The sequence below is a fragment of the Aphelocoma coerulescens genome, chromosome 27, assembly GCF_041296385.1.
Source record: "Aphelocoma coerulescens isolate FSJ_1873_10779 chromosome 27, UR_Acoe_1.0, whole genome shotgun sequence".
Taxonomy (NCBI): Eukaryota; Metazoa; Chordata; class Aves; order Passeriformes; family Corvidae; genus Aphelocoma; species Aphelocoma coerulescens.
The window spans coordinates 3,353,201-3,371,713 of NC_091040.1; the positions used below are offsets into that span (position 1 = coordinate 3,353,201).

The following is an 18,513-nucleotide window of genomic DNA, read 5'->3' on the forward strand; positions in this document are numbered from 1 at the left end:
TATGGTTCCCAGCAAACCCTGGCAATGTGTGAGAACGTCCCCTCGCGCCCTCCCTGCGAGTTCCTCCGGGTTGTTCCCTGCTGTGAAAACAGGGGAGAAAAATAAACCCAACCCAACCCAGCCCCTTGTTCTAGTGAGTCTCTGGGAGGATTCCGCAGCTGGAAACGTGTCCTGCCAGACTGCAGGAGCACTCGGTGCCCCAGCAGGCATGAGCCTGAAAACCGTGCTCATCCTCCTTGGTCTGGCGTTAGCCACAATATTCGCTTTGGTCTGCGTGTTGCTGACCAGAGGAAGGAGCCCCAGGAGCTGCCAGCATCTGCACCCGGAGCAGGAGGACATGGAGGATGGCCAGAGCCTGGTCTTTGCTGACCTGACCCCTGAGGAGATGTCCCAGGTGGTGCGGTACCTGCAGGCAAAGCTCGGGGTGCCGCTGGTTGAGGCCTCGCGTGCCAAACCCTCGGACAACTGCATCGCCTCCGTGGATCTGCAGGTCCCCGCCAAGGCAGAGGTGCTGCGGTTCCTGGACGGCGGAGGGGCTCGTCCCGCCCGGGAGGCGCTGGCTGTGCTGTACTTTGGGAACCAGGCAGACCCCAACGTCACCGAGTACGTGGTGGGGCCGCTGCCGACGCCAGTGTACCACCGAGACGTGACGGTGCAGAAGTACGGGGGGAAGGTGCCGTACCACCGCAGACCCGTTACCGGCAAGGAGTACATGGATATCAACACCCTCATTCAGAGGGAGCTGAAAAAGGCTCCGCGCTTCCTGGCTGCGTGCTGTGAGTCTGATGGGACCAACCTGGTCATCCTCACCACAGCCCCACGGGGCTTTAAGTCGGGTGATCGCATGACCTGGTTTGTCCTTTTCCACAACGTGGCTGGCACCGGTTACTACCTGTCTCCGGTGGGGCTGGAGGTGCTGGTGGACCATGGGGACCTCCAGGTCTCCCGTTGGCAGCTGCACAAAGTCTTCTACAATGGCCAGTACTTTGCCAGCACAGGGGATCTGGAGCAGGGGTTTGTGGCTGGTGTGCTGGAGGTCGTCAGACTCAAGCAGCCCCAGGCTGATGCAGTGCTGGGCTCAATGAGGCCCCGGCGCCCGCCTGAGTCCCCAGGTCCACTGCAGTTTGAGCCCCAGGGTCCCCGCTACAGTGTCAGGGACAATCGCATCACCTTCCAGGGCTGGAGCATCGCCTTCGGCATGAACCCCAACACCGGCCCGCGCCTCTTCGACATCAGGTTCCGTGGGGAGAGGATTGTCTACGAGCTGAGTCTCCAGGAAGCGTTAGCCCTGTACGGCTCCAACTGCCCTGGGGGCATGTCCACCCGCTACCTCGACGGGAGCTTTGGCATCGGCAGGTTTGCCTATGAGCTGGTCCAGGGCCTCGACTGCCCCTACACAGCCACCTACGTGGACCGGCACTACCTGGCAGAGACAGATACTCCCAAAACCAACCAAAACTCACTCTGCATTTTTGAGCATGACTCTGCCCTCCCTCTGAGGCGCCACTTCTCCGACTCGCAGTCCTTCTACTATGGTGGGCTGCGGAAAAACACGCTGGTCATCCGTACCATCTCCACGCTCATTAACTACGACTACATCTGGGACTTCATGTTCCACGGCAGCGGGGCCGTGGAGGTCCGGGTGCATGCCACTGGCTACATCAGCTCCTCCTTCTTCCATGGCCAAGGCACTGACTATGGCAACAGGGTTGGGCCCCACACGCTGGGCACGATGCACCTCCACCACATCCACTACAAGGTGGACCTGGATGTTGATGGTAGGTCTGGCCACCTTTGTGCATGGCTGTGGTTTACTGTGGCCTGAGGCTCTGCCTGGGGTGCAGAGCTCGAGAGGGTTTTCTCTTCTGCTTCACAGGGCAGCTGAATTCCCTGGAGACCCAGGACATGGAGTACGAGTTTGTCAAAGATCCCTGGAGCACACAGAACACCATTGAGCGGCCATACCTCCGCAGGGCAAGGCTGGAGAAGGAGGATGAGGCAGCATTCCCACTCAATGCCCCTATGCCCCGCTACCTCTCCTTTGTCAGCCCCAACCCCAACAAGTGGGGGCACCCACGCAGCTACCGGGTCCAGATCATCAGCTTCGCTGGGAAGCACCTGCCCACCAACAGCTCCATGGAACGCTCCATCAGCTGGGGCAGGTGGGTGCCAGGGCTGGGGAGCGTGTGGCCTCAGCTGCTTCTGCTCCTGGTGGAGGGAGACCCTCACCTCTGGGTAGGCCTGCACCAGGCTGCAGGGAAGGGTTAAACAGCAAACATGCATAGCTTTTGGCTCTGAAACTTCCTTGAAATGTTGCTCAATAACATCTGCTCATGGTAGTTCACAGGCAGGAATCTGACCCCACGTCAGACTAATTTAGAGCAACCCCATGTGTTTTTCCTTTTGAGGGGAAATAGGCTGCAGGGCAAATTCCTAGGGGAAGCACTGGCATCACCAGGTTGTGATATCTTCCCATGAGGACAGAACGGCTTTTGGACAATGCTTGGGATAAGCACGCTCCAGTCTCAGTGCCAGGGTGAGCTGACGGAGCTCATGCTGGGGAAGCCTGTGTGGGGGAGAAGTAGCTGTGGCTTGAGGGAGTGCATTGGGCGTTGAGTGGCAGTGTTTGCACCTGGATCCGTTCATGTTTCACAGCCATGCTGGAAAAGCCACGGGGAGATCCCCCTCAAGCTTGAAGATGCTGGGGCTGCTGCCCACTGCTGCCCTGCTGGCCCTTTCCCTCCCCACCCCAGGGCAGACCAGAGATGCATCCAGCCCCAGTTTGCCAGTGCACCCCAGCTGGCAATGCCACGGCTGCCCTGCCCTGTGCTGGCATGGATAAGCCCCTCTGACCCCTGTGCTGGCAGGTACCAGCTGGCCGTCACCCGGAGGAAGGAGGAGGAGCCCACCAGCACCAGCATCTACAACCAGAATGACCCCTGGACACCCAGTGTCGCCTTTGCTGACTTCATCAACAATGAGACCATCACCGACCAGGTAAGCCAGGGTCCCTGGGATGGAGAGAAGCTGAGCCTTGTGGGGGCCATGCCAGCTCCTGCCCTGCCCAGAGGCTTCACCCATTCCAGAGCCAGACTGAGCTGCTGCTGGGCTGGCACAGTCCTGCTCAGCCTGACAGATGCCTCATTCCTCTTCTCCCCAGGACTTGGTTGCCTGGATCACTGTGGGGTTCCTGCACGTCCCTCATGCTGAAGATGTCCCCAACACGGTGACCGTGGGGAACGGTGTCGGCTTTTTCCTGAGGCCCTACAACTACTTCAACGAGGACCCGTCGGTGGATTCATCTGACAGTGTCTACTTCAGCAGTGAACAGGACGCCGGGGCGTGTGGGACCAATCCCCTTGCCTGCCTGTCCTCTGCCGCTGCCTGTGCCCCCCGCCTGCCCCCCTTCCACTTTGGGGGCTTCCTCAACCTCAGCCTGGCCCCACCGCTCGGCGGGCTCTGATGGGCCAGGGGCTGCTGCTGGCTGTCGGGTGGGTGCTCAGGGGGGCTCTGTCCCACACCAGGACCTGCCCAGGGTGTTGCATGCTCCGGGTCAGGTTTTCAGAGAAGCTCGGTTCTCGTTTCAGCACTGCAGCACTGCCAAAGGAGGACCCAAAGCCTCTGAAATACAACCTCTGGCAGTGACTTTTTTTATTTCATCCAGGATGTCACCTTGTGCACTGTGGGGTGCCCACAGACACTCCCCTCCTCTGGAATGGGGCTCCCATCACCTTCCCGACGTCGGTGCACACAGGGTGACGGTGCTGGCCGAGATTGTCCATAGCACAAAGCTGCAGCTGCCCTTGGAGCTGTGGTCCACCCGAGGTTTTGCCCACAGTGGCAGGAGTGAGTGGTGTGGTGCTGCTGTGGAGCTGCCACAGGACGCCCCAAGCATCCTCCCCAGCCACGCAGCCATTGCAGCACCAAGGCCACCGGGCCCAGGCACCGCCAAGCTCAGGCCGCTGCTGCAGTGCCAAGTCTGCAGATGGAGATGGTGCACTGGGCTCGCTGGGAGGCTGCTGGAGGAGCCCACAGCTGGGCCTCCGGATGGCCAGTCCCCGGGCTGGGCTGTCCCGTGTCCGCCCTTCCCAATAAACAGGCACTCGAGTGCTTTTCCTGGACAAACTCGCGTAGCTCATGGGTGCTGCTGTGGCTCTTGTGGCCGGGGCCAGACCCCGGCATGGCTGATGCTGTGGGAGCTGATGGCCTGTAAGGGACGGCCCTGGCTCAGCTCTGCGGGGGTCCAAGGGATGTGGGGCCACCTCAGTGCCCGGCACAGCGCCCAGCATGGAGCAAACAAGGGAGTTAATGTTTAACAGTTGTTCTGAGCTGCGTTAATCAGTCCTGGGCTTGGCTGCTGCCCAGCGTGCTCAGCCCCCCGGTGTGGGGACCCTCCTTCTACACCCCCAGCTGCACGTGCAGCTCTGGGCTGCAGGATCCCACAGCCCACAGAGCCCATCCCCCCTGTGCCAGGCTGGGATGGGGACACCAAGAAGCTTGGTGAGGCCAGTGCCAGCCCTGGCACACGGCTGCAGATGCTAAGCACTCACCAAGGTGTCCCTGGGGGCATGGTGGGTATCCATCCCCTCTGACCCCTTGCTGTAGTGGATGGGTCTGTCCAGAACCATGGTGTGAGGGGCTCGAGAAGCCCTAATGGCTGTGGCATGTCCCCCTGAGAGCCAGCTCAGCTTGCTGCAGCACAGGGGAGAGGGGGTGGGAGGAGGGGGCAAATAAGGCCATGGCTCAGTGTGAGGCTGCAGTGGTCCCTGGGTGCCCTGGGGTGACAGCAGGGGCTGTGCCCAGAGGCTTCTCTCAGGCCTTGTGCGAGAGGAAGGTTGTAGCCAGCCAGCTCCCTGCCCACGGCCGCGTGCCCACGTGTGCGTGGTGCCGCCTGGACTCTGCTCGTGTGCTGATGCAGGGACCAGAACACTGCCACAGCCCAGCCTGCACCTTGAGGCCATCTGGGAACATTCTGGACCAAACACTGGCACCTGCCATAGCTGCATCCAGAACCTTGGGAATCACGGGGACACCGTGTCCCAGAGCCAGCTGCTGCCGCTGTAGTCACACAGCTCCTGGGCTGCCAGCTGGTCCTGGGCTCGGTGTGCACAGATCCAGGGCAGAAATCAGGCTCCCAGCCTGGCCCCACTCCTTCCCTGGGAAAGCCAGCCAGCCAGTTTACAGCGCACGTCCCCAGCCGTGCTGCTGCCAGGGCTGTTCGGTGCAGGGGATGAGCTGGACCCCGAGCAATTGTCAGACTGGCCAGGCTGCAGAACCCTGCAGTGCCCAGGCAGCTCCATCTGCCCTGCCCTGCCCCAGGTCCACAAAGTGACTTTGGGGCCAGGGATTTATCCACAGCGCAGGGATGGAGTGACACTGGGACCGTGTGGACCCTGGCAGCTCTGGCACCATCCTGACCTGTGGCATGTGCACCCGGCACTGCACAGGGGGTACTGGGCCAAGCTACTCTGTCCTCTGTGCTGGGAGGGAGGAGGTGACTGCTTCCATCCTGCTTCCTGCCCACTCCCCACTATGGCCCCAGTTTTCCTGCAGTGACTTTTTCCAAGGGGACTGGAGTGCTAGTCCCCATCCCCCAACACCTTTTGCCCCATTTTCTGCTGTGAAATCTCCTGTGAAGGATTTATTGCTGATGGTTTCAAAATATTTTTGGAACGGAAGCCAAGTCTGTTGCATTCCTTCACGCTGGCCAAAGCCACTCTCAGTTGACGACCCTGGAATGAGCTGTCAGGGAATTTGTTTTGCAAGAGTAATTCCATTTCTGTGCAAACTTCTGTTTTGTTGGGATGTTTTGTAGGTCAGGAGCTCAGTCCAGGGTCTGGGACCATCTGCCTTGGGTGCAGCAAGGCCAGGCTGGATAGGATGTGCCTGTGGGCTGAGTCTGTGGCCTTTGCCTGCTTCTCTCACAGGCCATCCATGGCCATATCCCAGGGAGCAAGGTTTGCCGGTGTTTCACCTGTCAGACCCCGTGCCTCCCTGGGCTCTGCACGGGCAGAGGGGCAGGATGGGGCCTGGAGCTCCTGCTGTTTGTGAGCAGGACTCAGTACTGGACACAGTTCTCACAGAGGCAAACAGCACAGGGCAGTGGTTCAAGGATGTTGACCTGGGTTTTCTCAGGAGGGAGATAAGTGATGCATTTCACTGGCTGTTGATCATTAACGCCTTGCTGCCTGTTCAGCTGCGGTGGCTGCTGTCTGGGCACCCTGTGCTGCTGCCATAGGGCTGTGTGTCCTTGCACTGGCAGTTGTGGATGATAAAGTTGCGGTGCCAGCGCTGCTACCAGGGACAGCAGAGTGTGGCTGGGGTTGAGGGGACATCCATGGGCACCTCAGGATGAATGGGGTGTTTGGCTCTGTTCCTGCAGCCTGTGTTTGATGGGGCAGGAGGGATTAACCCAGAGGTGTGGTGCTGGGAGGAGAAATGCTGTCCCTGTTTGCAAAGGTCCTTTAGCCCCACACTAGTGATCAGAAGAACATGCCTGGCAGCCAGGAGCATCCCAGGCCTGCCTGTCTGGGACTGCAGGGACCTCCAGGAATGGCTTTGAAAGTTTCCCATTATGCAAAGTCCTGGTTAAATTAGCCTGGCAAAGGAGGAGGGGGGTGGGCAGTCTGCCCTCTGCTCCACGCACCTGCTCCATGCTCCTGGGCATCCTTGCCATGCTGCAGTGGTGGTTCATGGTGGGATGGCAGAGAGATGAGAGCAATTATCAGCCCTGGACATGGCAGCTCTGCAGGGCTGTCACACAGAGTGTGGGATAACGGAGCAAAGGCTGCAGTTCAGTCGGAGCAGCTGAACTGTGGTGTTGGATAGCCGGAGGAGCCAGGGCTGCAGGGTCCCCCTGAGCGAGGGGATGGGGCTGGGCAGGGGATGGGGCTGGGGTGGGGATGGGGCTGGGGTTGGAGCACCCTGCACTCCACGTGCCCTCGAAGCCTGTTTTCCCCTTTTACGTAAGTTGTTCCAAACATGTTTGTTACAACCTCCTGGTGATGTACCTTTGGAAAGAGTGGTTTGGGGTCCAAAGATCAGTGCTGGGACAGCGACCTGCCCGCCGCAAACAAGACCCTGCAGAGTATAAAACCCCAGTGGCACAGTGGAGTACGGGACAGCCAGAGCCACGCCGAGGGCAGCGGCAGCAGGGCAGGATGGAGGCCAACATGAACCTCCTGCACGACGCGGGCATCCGGGCAACACACTGGCTGCAGCAGCGCTTCCAGGGCTCCCAGGACTGGTTCCTCTTCATCTCTTATGCCGCTGATCTCAGGAATGCTTTTTTTGTCCTCTTCCCCATCTGGTTCCACTTCAGTGAAGCAGTGGGCATCAGGCTCATCTGGGTGGCTGTAATCGGAGACTGGCTCAACCTCGTCTTCAAGTGGTGAGTGGCCCTGAGCCAACACTCCCACCGAGTGTGTTGGCACACCTGGACTGGTGAGGGCCAGATGGGTGCTCTCAGCCCCAGTGCTGGAGTAGAAGAAAGACCAGAGTTCAGCCCCAGCTGGGCAGTGACAACAGTCACTCCTTCCCAAGCCATGCAGCAACAGCTCCCCTCTTCCCAGTGCCAAGCAGAGAGATGGAGCTTCTTGCAAACAGAGCTTCCCATCAGCCAGGGCTGTGGTGCTGCCTGGAGGGATCTTCACAGAGCCCCTCACCACAGGAGGTCACATTGACTTGCCTCCAGGAAGTTCTTGCTCTTCCCCCTCAGGGCTGGGGATGGGGATATGGACAGGCAGCGTCAGCTGTCAGAACCAAGCAATCAGCTGGGTGCTGTGTCTGTCAGGATGCCCTGGACCACTTGTGGGTCCTTTGCTTCTTCCATCTCCCAGCACAGATCTAAAGCTGCAGTTGTGCCCAGGACCTCCCCAGATCCCTTCTCTTTTCTTTTCAGGATCCTCTTTGGGGAGAGACCATACTGGTGGGTCCTTGACACAGACTATTACGGCAACAACTCTGCACCAGAGATCCAGCAGTTCCCGCTCACCTGTGAGACTGGCCCTGGTAGGGTTCCCCAAGCACTGGTAGGGTCCCCCAGCCCCAGCAGGTTGATCTGCATGCACAAGGAGGGAGGTGCTGGCCTGTGGCTGGCAGCCTGCAGGTGGCATATGCCCCTGGACAGCTCTGGAGAGAGGGCCACTACTGCTGGGCTCCTGGGGACGCCTGCAGTGGAAGGAGGCAGGGCAGCCCCTGCGAAGAGCAGACCTTGACCCTTGGTGCAGCTGTGGTGGTTCAATGCAAACCCCTGCCTGTGCTCGGCTCTGGCCCATGCAGAGTCTGACCTGGGTCTCTCTTCTTGCCCAGGGAGCCCATCTGGCCATGCCATGGGTGCAGCAGGCGTGTACTATGTCATGGTGACGGCCCTCCTCTCTGCTGCTGAGGGAAAGAAGCAGTCAAGGACACTCAGATACTGGTAAGCTGTGTGCCAAAACTACCTGTGCTAGGCAGAGGCAGCTCCAGCGCCGAGAGGCACAGCCAAGCCCATCAAGGCACAAGGCTGTGCACTGACAGCTGGGTTGAGGCACCTCGGGTAGGGTCTGCATGAGGACAGGCTCAGCAGGCAGCCAGGCATTGTTTGGAGTAGGTGATGGCAGTGCCACGGGCAGGGCAAGCTGGCCCTGGCACTGACAGGGCCACCTGTCCCTCACAGGGTGCTGTGGACAGTGCTTTGGATAGGGTTCTGGGCAGTTCAGGGCTGCGTCTGCGTGTCCCGAGTCTTCATTGCTGCTCACTTCCCCCACCAGGTGATTGCAGGGGTTTTCTCAGGTGAGCGTATCGGACCCCCCAACCCTTTCCCTGCAGCACCATTGTGCTGGGCCGCAGCACCTGCAGCACTGACCAATGCTCCCACTTTGTTACTGGCAGGGATGGCCGTGGCCAAGACCTTCCATCATGTCCGCTGCATCTACAATGCCAGCTTCCGTCGGTACCTGGGCATCACCTTGTTCCTCTTCAGCTTCACCCTGGGTTTCTACCTGCTGCTCTGGATGTTCGGCGTGGACCTGCTCTGGACACTGGAGAAGGCACAGAAGTGGTGCAGCCACCCTGAGTGGGTCCACATTGACACCACTCCCTTTGCCAGCCTCCTCCGTAACCTGGGCATCCTCTTCGGGCTGGGGCTGGCCCTCAACTCCCACATGTACCAGGAGAGCTGCCGGTTAAAGCAGGGCCAGCAGCTGCCCTTCCGCCTGGGCTGCATCGCTGTCTCCCTCCTCATCCTCCACATCTTCGATGCCTTCAAGCCACCCTCCCACATGCAGCTGCTCTTCTACGCCCTCTCCTTCTGCAAGAGTGCAGCTGTGCCGCTGGCTACTGTCGGCCTCATCCCCTACTGCCTCTCCCAGCTCCTGGCCACGCAGGACAAAAAGGCTGCCTAAGGCAGGCAGACACCCCAGCCCTGGGCTCAGGGGCAGCCACCAGGCCCTGGGTGCACCTCAGCCACTGTTTGCTTCCCGCTGAATCCGCACAGGCTGACCCTGCCCTGGGAGTGGGCCATGGAGGCCGGGCCAGTGGTGCTGGGTGGCTCCCACAACACGGACCCACAGTGTCAGTCACGCTGGTCTGTGGCTGGCTGAGGGCACAGAGAGCCCTGCATGCCCAGGACTCCCCTGCTGTCCCTCCCGCACCCACAAGTGGGGATCACCTGCCCAGGACTCAGCAGCAGCGGGAGGTCCTGCACTCCCTTGCAGCTCGTGGGGACAATGCCACCTCCCCACTGCAGGGCTGGGGACGGCACCAGTCCCACTGGGGACTGACTGGGAGAAGGGTTCTCACCTCTGTGTGTCTGGGGTCTGCTGAAGAGGCAGCTCTGACAGGAATGGGCAGACACTGTGACATGGAGATGAAGTGCCAGCGTGGGGACCCCCCCAGCCCTGGGACGGTCGGTGTTCGCCCCTGTGTGACGCAGCGTGGGGGGCACGGACGCCCATGTGTGTACAAACTGAACCTGTACCTCTGCACACATGACAGGGGGGTGTGCTTGTGCACAGGAGGTATTTTATTAAAGCTGAAGGTTGTTTAGCTGGTGAGTCTGTGTCCCGCTGGCCAGCACCACGGGATGGGGGATCAGCTCCTGGGCGCAGGGCTGTGGCAGGGCCTGCAGATGGTAGAGGAAGGACTTTTCTCCTGGGTGCTGAAGACCCTCAACACCTGCAAGACACATTCAAGCCACTGGGAAGGGCACAGCTTGGTGCCCTGGTTCTTTACCTTTTGTCCTGAGGTGCAGCTGAACACTGACAGCACAGTGGGGACAATGAGCTGCTTTTTGTGCTGTTCATCCAAGTATTCTGGGTGTACCTTGTGTCAGAAACCAGGACAAACTTGTGTCACCTCGCTGCTTACAGAAACAAGCTCAGCTCTGGGACCAACTGGCTCAGCTGGGGCTGTGCTGAGCCCCCAGGGTGTTGGGGACAGAGCTGGCACTTAGCTGTGCTGTGAGGTTTGGGTCAGGCCTCTGCCACCTCAGTCTCCCAGCCCCTGCCTCGGCCCAGTGCTCACTCGGCAGCAGAAGTCCTGTGGGCTCAGCCTGCTGCCTTCCAAGCTGTGCAGGCTGTACAGCCTGGCTATGAACGTTGTCAGTAAACATCCTCGCTCAGTCTGAGAGAGCCAAAATTAGACAGGGAGGTGCAGATGCTTTCTTCCTGCCAGACTGTCTGTATGCATGTGCAGGATCGCTCCCAAAGCACCAGCCCCTGCAGCACTGACCCCACACCCAGTTCCAGGCCTCAGTGGTGTTCCCTGTGTTCTGACACCATCCCAATAGCCCGGCCACAGGCTGTGGCCATGCAGCAGTCACGGGCAGGAACACAATCTGCTGGGGCTGCTCCATCCCCTTGTTCATGACAGATAAACTTCCTTAGAATGGAGGTTTCTTTTATTCTATTTCTCTGTTTATTACTAACACATGGAGTAAACCCGTCATGCCATTTCTAGCAAGAAGGGGAAGGGTAAATTCTCAAATTACCTGGTGTGCCCTGTTGTGGCTCCACAACACCCTTTAGTTCCTCCAGAGGAGACTGCAGCAGCTCCAGGACCTGCCTGGGCAGGAAAGGTGAGCTGAGCGAACACTGGGAACAGCCTGATCCCGAGGGAGTTTACAGCTGCATCAGCCTGAGACACTACTGATGGTCAGCAAACGGCCAGTAACAACTGTGCCCCACCAAGGGAAAGGACTTGGTACGTGGTGGGGAATGATCTCCTGCCTGTGGGACACCTGCTCTCCCTGCCAGCTGCTCCCTGCCCAGCCCAAGGTGTCTGGGAGGACCAGTTGCCTCTTGCTTGAGTGCTCGTGCCAAGCAACTCCTCCTCAGCAACTGGTGCAAAGCAAAACGCCCCAATGTACTGCCAGTGGGAGGCCCCTTCTGGGTTTAGGAACCCTACAGAGTGGTTAACTAAGGACTACGTTAATCCCTGTAGCATCTGTCTTGAGAAATGAGCCCTTGCAGCAAAGTGTCCATGGCAGATCCCCTCCCCGTTTCCGTGAGCACCAAACCAGCCCGTGCAGAGCATGTGCACACCAGCTCTTGGGTTCAGGTCTTTATTCTCTGGTAGAGAAGTTAGTGGAGCCTATGCAAACAAAGGGAAGACAAACCTACTTTGAGAATTGTTTCTTATGCTTCAGGGTTTTGATGGCTAATGAATTCCTGGAGCAGAGCTTGCACTTCTCCTCGACGGCTCATCTTGGCTGCCTTGCCCTGGAAGCGGCTGCGCTTCCCAGCTCCTTTCCCACCCAGCAGTTCTGCCACCCTGCAGCAACAACACCACAGGCTGAAGCCCAACCTGCTCCAGGCAGCAAACACAGATCCATGCCTGGATCACACTGTGCAGCTGCTCAGTCTGCAACATCAGAATTCTTACTCATGTTAAATCACAAAACATGTTACCTGGGACCTAAATTTTCAACTGCTTCAACAGGTCCAGCTAGAAGGAAGAGTCCTGCTTCTTTTTCATCTCCCACAGTCAGGAATAGCAGGGTTTCCTGTGGACAGAGATGGGCCTTGCTCCAGATAAATCAGTGCCCTCCTCATCCAAGAAGAGGACAGACACTGGCCACAGGACACCAACAGCAAACTGACAGTTCAAAAGTCTGTGTGCATTACTGGACTGAGATTGCTTGAAAAAAGTAAAAGGGAAGTGGCAACTGAACCTTTTGTGCTCAGTCATGTGCTGTTGGGACAGAGCAGCACCAGGGTATCCCAAGTTTAAAGGATACAGCTGGCAGTTGAACTTGGTGATTGTGACTGAAACCTTCTCTTCTTTCTATTCTACATCTACCTAATCCTATCCTAACCTATTTCAGCCAGTGAGGGCTCTTGGGGATAAGGTTCTTCGCCAGTGCTCTGAATTCTCACTGCTGGTGATTGCCCTGAGGTTGCTGGGGACAGGTAACCTCAGGTACCTGTCAAAGGAACCAGATCTGCAGCTCATGACTGTGGCAGGAGCAGCAGTCTGTCCAGCCTCTGTCCATGTATAACTGGGGTGAAAAACCAGTGGTGTCAGTTTAGTCTTCATCAGCGACTCACCTCTGTCCCAATCTCATTAGCGATGATGTTCATAAATTCAGAATCACCCTCTTTCCTGTATGGAGGGATAAAAAAACACTTCAGAAGGAAGCAAAAACTCCCTCTAGAGTACAAAACCTCAATCAGAACCCAAATGCCTGACCAGGGATTTTGGTGTCTTGCTCTTATTTGTCTATATATGTGAGTACTTGCTGGGCACTCCTGTGGACATGTTAGGAATTATTTAAGTGTTGTCCTTAAGAAATAGAGCTCCGTGGTTTTATTTGAAAATATCACGTGCAGAGGGTATTAGATGGACACAGTAATTTCTCAGCTACAAAACCAGAAGAATTCAGTGACTGAATTAACAAACAGGTTCCCTTAATTAGACAACTTTGCAGCTGGCTGAGGCAGTTTAATATTCTACTTATTTCATTGAGAAAACAAGCTGAACAGGTGTGAGAGATCCACACATAAAATGTGTGGGATACTGTTGGCCCCTCTTCCCTGAGCTCCCCCATACCTGTGCAATACAAACAGCTGCCTTGGAGCAGGTTTGCTCTTGAAGTCCCGGGCTATCAAAACAGCAATGTCTCTAAGCAGGTTCAGGTTATTCTGAAAGAAAAGCAAATGAACTGTACTGCAGCTGGAGAAGTCAGTGTGAACACAGTTGTGTTCCCAGAGGTTTGAGCAGTTTTCATAATAGCCACAAAAATGGAAGCCTACGATTTGATTCCCAGTTACCAAAACTAAAGCCCAGGTCTACAGGAAATAGTGACAACCCACTTTTCCCAGCCATTCTTGTACCTTCTGGAGCAGTTTCACAGAGCTCTGCAGTCTCCTCACAGCCTCTACGTGCTCACCCGGTCCATTTCTGAAAGAAATGGGAGACTTTGGATCACTGCTCTGAAGGACAAAGGAAAGATTTCTTAGAGGAGATGAAATAACAGAAGTGGAAAGGGTATTACTTGAGCAGGGAGGTTAGAGCCTTCTCAGTATTGTGACTTTGCTCGATTGACTTCAGCACTCTGTTTCCCGCCAAGAAAACCAAGTTGGTTTTGTTCTTTTTCCCTTTTTCCACACCAAGGAGTTTAATAACCTTAAAAAGAAAATCAACCTGGTCAGAACAGCATTTTGGTAATACACACAGGTGGTCAGTTCCTGCCAGATTATGTCTTGTGGTGAATATTGACTCTCTGCCAGGGAAAATAAATTGATGAAAATCAACCATGAAGTCAACATACCAAAACCAAGGTATGGTGCTAAAGTGGAATTTATGCAATTTTCTAGCCATGGGATGTACTCTACAGGGCATCTGGATGCCTCTGCTGGGAAACAGACTCCAACCAATGACTGAGAAGGCACAAATACTTAAAGGCAGGCCTAGAATTCTATTGCCATTTCCCTGCACAGAAGATTTCTCATCCATGATGAGCACTCAAAAATATCAGAATTTTAAGCAGAGGGAACATGCCAACAGCCCTGGCAGTGCAAGAACATCACTGATGCACACAGGGCTGAGTTCTGCTACAAGGAAACAAAAGAGCCTAAGGCTGCCAGCCTGTGTGTGACCCTCCTGGGGCTCCCTCAGCCTGGGGCTCCCTCAGCCTGGGGCTGCTGCCACCCCCTTCCCCATCAGGACAGTCTTGAGCAGCCTGTGGATCCCAGGGACTTTGGCTGTATTCTGTGTGGAGTGTGGCTCCCAGAGACAGCCCACCTGCAGCTACACACCTGGAGGTCACTCAGGTTGGAGACATGAGTCCCACAGCACAGGTTGGAGTCGATGCCTTTGATGTCCACAACACGCACTGGCCCTACGTGGTCATCGGGCAGCCCTCGGCTCCTCACCTGGCAGAGGAGAACGGTGACAAACCAAGTGACATTTGTGCTCAGTCATTCCCGTCCCATGAATACCATCAGCTCTCTCCCACCACTCACTGTTTCAACTTCAGGGTCATCTGCAGCCAGTTCCCTCACTGTTACAGGGACCCTGTCCCGGATTTTCTCGTTCACGCTCTTCTCTAGGGCTGCGACCTGCTCTGCTGTCACCAAGGGGGTGTCCAGCTCAATGACACTTCGCTGACGGCCCAGCTCCCTGCACCAGGGAAGAACATCTGCTGCTGTAGCTGAGACCAGCTGGGAGGTCCCTTTGTGCATCCCACTGCTGGGAATGTGGTGACTGAAACAAAACAGATTTCCCTCTTCTCCCTGTTACGTTCAAAGCACCAGATGGAAACCAAACACTTGAGGAGGGCAAGACAGAGCAAACACTTTGTACAGCTTCTCTCCAGGTCAGTCACCTCTCCTGTGACATCTGAGCTCAAGTGAAATGTCCAAATTGCTTTTGGTGTTTCAGTGTTCAGGCTTTGTGCAAGGTAGCATGGTGGCATGTGCCAAACAAGAAAACACTGGGGTCAAAAGGAACATTTATTCTGCTCACCATGAAGTCGTCTTGAATCCAAACATCTGTTCTGCAATGGCACTGATGAGATGCTGTCCTGGAAAGAGACGTGCAAGCACTAGCTCTGAGTGCCACTGGTATTTTCAGTCAGGCTGTGTCTTTGCTGTTGACATTCTCCACAACAGGCGAGTGCTGGATGCTGTGGGGCTCCTGCCAGTGCTCAAGAACAGCGAGGAGACAGCTCTGGCCTCATGGGCCTCAGGTCCAGGCAGCACTACAGCACACGCTGGGGGCTGCAAGGCAGGTTGAACTTTCCCTTCCAAACCTGTTTTCGGTAGGTTTGTTTACAAGCCAAGGAGAGCTTGCAGAGGGGCACCTGCTGCCGCCAGTAGACCCAGGAACAGACTGTGCACACAGAACACAGGTAGGTTTCACCCTACCCTGACCAGGGTGGGGACCGCACCCCCCGCCCAAGGCCGCACCGCCGGCACCCACCGCGGGGTGTTCCCGGGAGCCCCTCGGTACCGGCACGGACCTGAATGCTGCTGCATGTGGTCGAAGCGGCGCTCCCAGTCCAGCGACAGCAGCACTTCAGCGCCCGGTTCCAGCGCGGCCGGCACGAAATGCACGGCCTCGGGGCCCCGCCGGGTCACGCGCAGCACCGGCACGTCCCCGATGAGGCCGCGATCATCCGGCTGCGGGACACGGGATGTCAGTGCCGCCGGCCCCCGCCCGTACCTGCCCGGCCCGGCCCGGCCCGTACCTGCCCGCCGCCCTCGGGGAAGAGGATGGTGTCCTCCAGCACCACCTGGAACCCGCGCACCGGCTCCCCGCCGCCCTCGGGCCGCAGCTCGGCCGCCCGGCACGACACCACCCTGGTGGTGAACTGAGACAGAGACGGTGAGCGCCGTGAGGGCCCGCCCGGGCCTGCCCCACGCCCCGGCCCCGGCCCCACGCTACCTGCCGGGCCCAGCTGTCCCGCTGGCACCGGAACACCATCGCGACCGTTCGGCAGAAGCGACGCGAGACTGGCGGCGACAGCGGCCGCGGACGGACAGGCCCTGGCAGCGGCGGCCGCCGTGCCGCGGGCGGGCGGAGCCTGCACGGTGACGCGCGGGCGCGCTCCCGCCGGCGGCGCGCGCTGCCGGGGCCGGTGGCGGCTCCCGAGCGCCCGGCGCGGCGGCGACCCAAGCGCACGGCACACGGCTGCGGCAGTTCACGTTTATTGCCCCGTGCCCCGCGCGAGTAACCGCGTACGGGAGAACGGAGCGCTTCCGCCGCCCGGGGTCGGGAGCGCTGCTCGGCGAGGCACGAGCTGACCTGCCCGCGCTGCTCTTCGGTGCGGGCTACCGCGGCACCGGGCGGCCTCCTGCGGGTGTCCCCGGGGGCCTGGGCTTCAGTCATCCTGCGGGAGGGAGGAGCGAGGTGCCAGGGACTGGGCCGAGACCGGGCCAGCCCCGGTCGCAGCAGGTGGCACCAGCCAGTTGTCCCGGGGAGCGTTTCCACGCTGGCTCCAGGACAGGCTGCCCGAAGGGTGCAGCAGGAGTTGCTGCCGGTGTCCCGGAGCCGGCGGAAGGCTGAGGCTGGGCAACAGGAAGCAGCTGGCAGGTGGTACTTACATCCAGGTCATCCATGGCTGGTGGGGGGCCTTTGTCTGTCACCTTCTCCAGCATCTGGATGGGAAACAAATGGCTGGATCCCCAAATGCCTGGTGTCTCCCCATCCCAAGCACCCACACAATGTGCCCCAGGATCCTGAGGCCGGTGGCCCAGCTCACCTCTGCGTACTGTTCCACCATGGCCCTCTCCACCTCCTCGTCCCCTTCCCAGTCTCGCCAGTTGTCAAAGTCCACGGAGAGCCAGGCTGGCTGTGGGCAGAGAGAGCATCCCCTGAGGGGGGGAGCAGCACCGCAGGGACACAGCCCAGAGGCAGCTCCTGCATAAGGCGAGGGGCCTTGTCAGACCCGGGAGGGGCAGGAAGCAGCAGTGTCCCTTTGCCTGCAGGCACTGGTCCTGATCCTAAGTGTGTCAAGGAAAAGGGGTGCCACATCCTTCCTGGAGGGCAGAAGTCTGTGACTAGTGGTGATTATCAGGTTGGGCTTTTTTGGGAGCTCTGTCTTGGGGTCCCCTGTGGGAGCCTCTGTGTCTGTCCTGAGGGCAGGTTGGTTCCTAGGAGCCACGAGGTGCTGAGTGGGCATAGCACACGTGCTGAGGCTGGTCCTGGCTGCCAGGTACCACACACACCTTGATGTTCTCCTTGGTGATGCGTGGCCAGGCCACTTTCTCCTTCCATTTCCTCATAAAGCACGTGATGGAGCGGTCAGAGCGCTTCTCCCGTGAGTCCTGCCAAGAGATCAGGGGTGCCTCAGTGTCTGCCAGGTACCTCTCTGCACAGGGTTAAAGCGCAGCCCTGCACAGGCTGTGAGGGACACAGACCCACAGAGACAGGTTATTTCTGGCTCAAGGCAGCACCGCGAGTATCAGCCCCAGGGTCAGGGCTCTCAGGCTCACCCCACTGAAGTTCTCAGGATGACAGCATTCAATGCTAAGCAGTGTTGCTCAAGACTGCACAGATTGGCCCTGACTCTGAGGCTGACAGAGGCTGTCGAAGAACTGTTTGTTGGCAGGAAACCTCACCTTGGAGTTGACCCTGGCATACAGGTTGATCTCATTGTAGAACTCCACACCGTCTGCATTTTTGCAACTGCCAAAACATCGTAACAAAACGTCGTGGCTTAAGGAGAGAGCTGAGACCATGCGTGCTCCCCTCTCACGGAGTCCTCCTCGCCCTCTGAAACACCCCCAGAGCAGGGCCATGTCGGTCATTAGGGCACTGATAGCTCACCTGAACACCAACCGCTGGTCCTCGATGACGACCTTCACGTCCGTGCTGTCCTCGACACAGAACTCCAGGTACACGTACCGCGGCCGGTCGTACCACAGAGTCTTTGCAGGTTGCCTTGGGGAAGAGCAGACCAGCGGGAATCACCAGCGGGCATTTCCCCGGTGCCCAGCAGCGCTCAGCAGGGCCCGCGCGGGGCACGGCGGGCGGGGGCGAGGGAGAGGCCCCGGACACGGGCTCTGCCTGGGCCGAGCCCCGGGACTGGCGGCGGGAGCCGGGAGGGTGCTGGCGGGGCGGTGGGCAGTGCACACTGGCCCCGTGGCGCTCCCCTCTCCCGCCCCACACGCCCCTGGCCGGGCAGTCGGCGGGGCCCGGCCGGCTTGTGTCCGCTCCCCTCTGCCTGGCCCGGCGCCAGGTCGGAGGCTCCTGTCCGGTGGTGCCTCGGCCGGGCACCGGGCGCCGTGCATAGGTTCCGGGCGCTACCGGTCCCGTCCGGCCGTGCTCACCTCGCCATGGCGGTGCTGACCCCGCCCCGTGCTATTTCGGGCCGGGGGCGCGGCTGCCGGGCGCGGGGACCGGGCCGAGCCGAGCCGGGACAGCCGAGCCGGGACAGCCAACCCGGGACAGCCGAGCCAGGGCAGCCAACCCGGGCCGAGCCGAGCCGGGACAGCCGAACCGGGATAGCCAACCCGGGCCGAGCCGAGCCGGGACAGCCAACCCGGGCCGAGCCGAGCCGGGACAGCCAACCCGCGGCCCTGCCCCCGC

General features: G+C 58.8%; 4 protein-coding genes across 7 annotated transcripts; 2 read left to right on the forward strand and 2 right to left on the reverse strand.

Moving 5' to 3' along the window:
- Window positions 1-147: 147 nt before the first annotated feature.
- Window positions 148-4,297, forward strand: LOC138099395 (amine oxidase [copper-containing] 3-like). Its single transcript, XM_068996598.1, has 4 exons — window positions 148-1,778; window positions 1,877-2,162; window positions 2,868-2,997; window positions 3,161-4,297. Exons 1-4 carry the CDS (start codon window positions 209-211, stop codon window positions 3,461-3,463), a joined length of 2,289 nt encoding a protein of 762 aa, XP_068852699.1. The 5' UTR covers window positions 148-208; the 3' UTR covers window positions 3,464-4,297.
- A 2,808-nt stretch (window positions 4,298-7,105) lies between these two features.
- On the forward strand, window positions 7,106-10,026 carry G6PC1 (glucose-6-phosphatase catalytic subunit 1). The gene is made up of 5 exons (XM_068996791.1): window positions 7,106-7,390; window positions 7,901-8,010; window positions 8,311-8,419; window positions 8,657-8,772; window positions 8,872-10,026. The coding sequence occupies exons 1-5, from the start codon at window positions 7,161-7,163 to the stop codon at window positions 9,381-9,383; spliced, it is 1,077 nt and encodes a 358-aa protein (XP_068852892.1). The 5' UTR covers window positions 7,106-7,160; the 3' UTR covers window positions 9,384-10,026.
- AARSD1 (alanyl-tRNA synthetase domain containing 1) lies at window positions 9,752-16,009 on the reverse strand. 4 transcript variants are annotated; one of them, XR_011146730.1, is made up of 14 exons: window positions 15,868-16,009; window positions 15,671-15,793; window positions 15,443-15,602; window positions 14,947-15,004; window positions 14,445-14,601; window positions 14,238-14,354; window positions 13,475-13,605; window positions 13,314-13,380; window positions 13,030-13,121; window positions 12,528-12,582; window positions 11,889-11,983; window positions 11,601-11,751; window positions 10,970-11,039; window positions 9,752-10,155 (listed from the first exon to the last, which is right to left on the reverse strand). XR_011146730.1 is itself a non-coding variant. In XM_068996789.1 (13 exons), the coding sequence occupies exons 1-12, from the start codon at window positions 15,904-15,906 to the stop codon at window positions 11,616-11,618; spliced, it is 1,230 nt and encodes a 409-aa protein (XP_068852890.1). In that variant the 5' UTR covers window positions 15,907-16,009; the 3' UTR covers window positions 9,752-10,155; window positions 11,601-11,615. The 4 variants fall into 4 exon arrangements, 2 of the variants coding, with proteins under 2 accessions (XP_068852890.1, XP_068852889.1); XR_011146729.1 differs by having other exon boundaries at window positions 10,970-11,043; XM_068996789.1 differs by lacking the exon at window positions 10,970-11,039.
- Window positions 16,010-16,114: 105 nt separating this feature from the next.
- On the reverse strand, window positions 16,115-18,488 carry PTGES3L (prostaglandin E synthase 3 like). Its single transcript, XM_068996792.1, has 7 exons — window positions 18,255-18,488; window positions 17,752-17,865; window positions 17,544-17,610; window positions 17,151-17,249; window positions 16,685-16,774; window positions 16,527-16,580; window positions 16,115-16,312 (listed from the first exon to the last, which is right to left on the reverse strand). Exons 1-7 carry the CDS (start codon window positions 18,260-18,262, stop codon window positions 16,304-16,306), a joined length of 441 nt encoding a protein of 146 aa, XP_068852893.1. The 5' UTR covers window positions 18,263-18,488; the 3' UTR covers window positions 16,115-16,303.
- Between the last annotated feature and the right edge of the window lie 25 nt (window positions 18,489-18,513).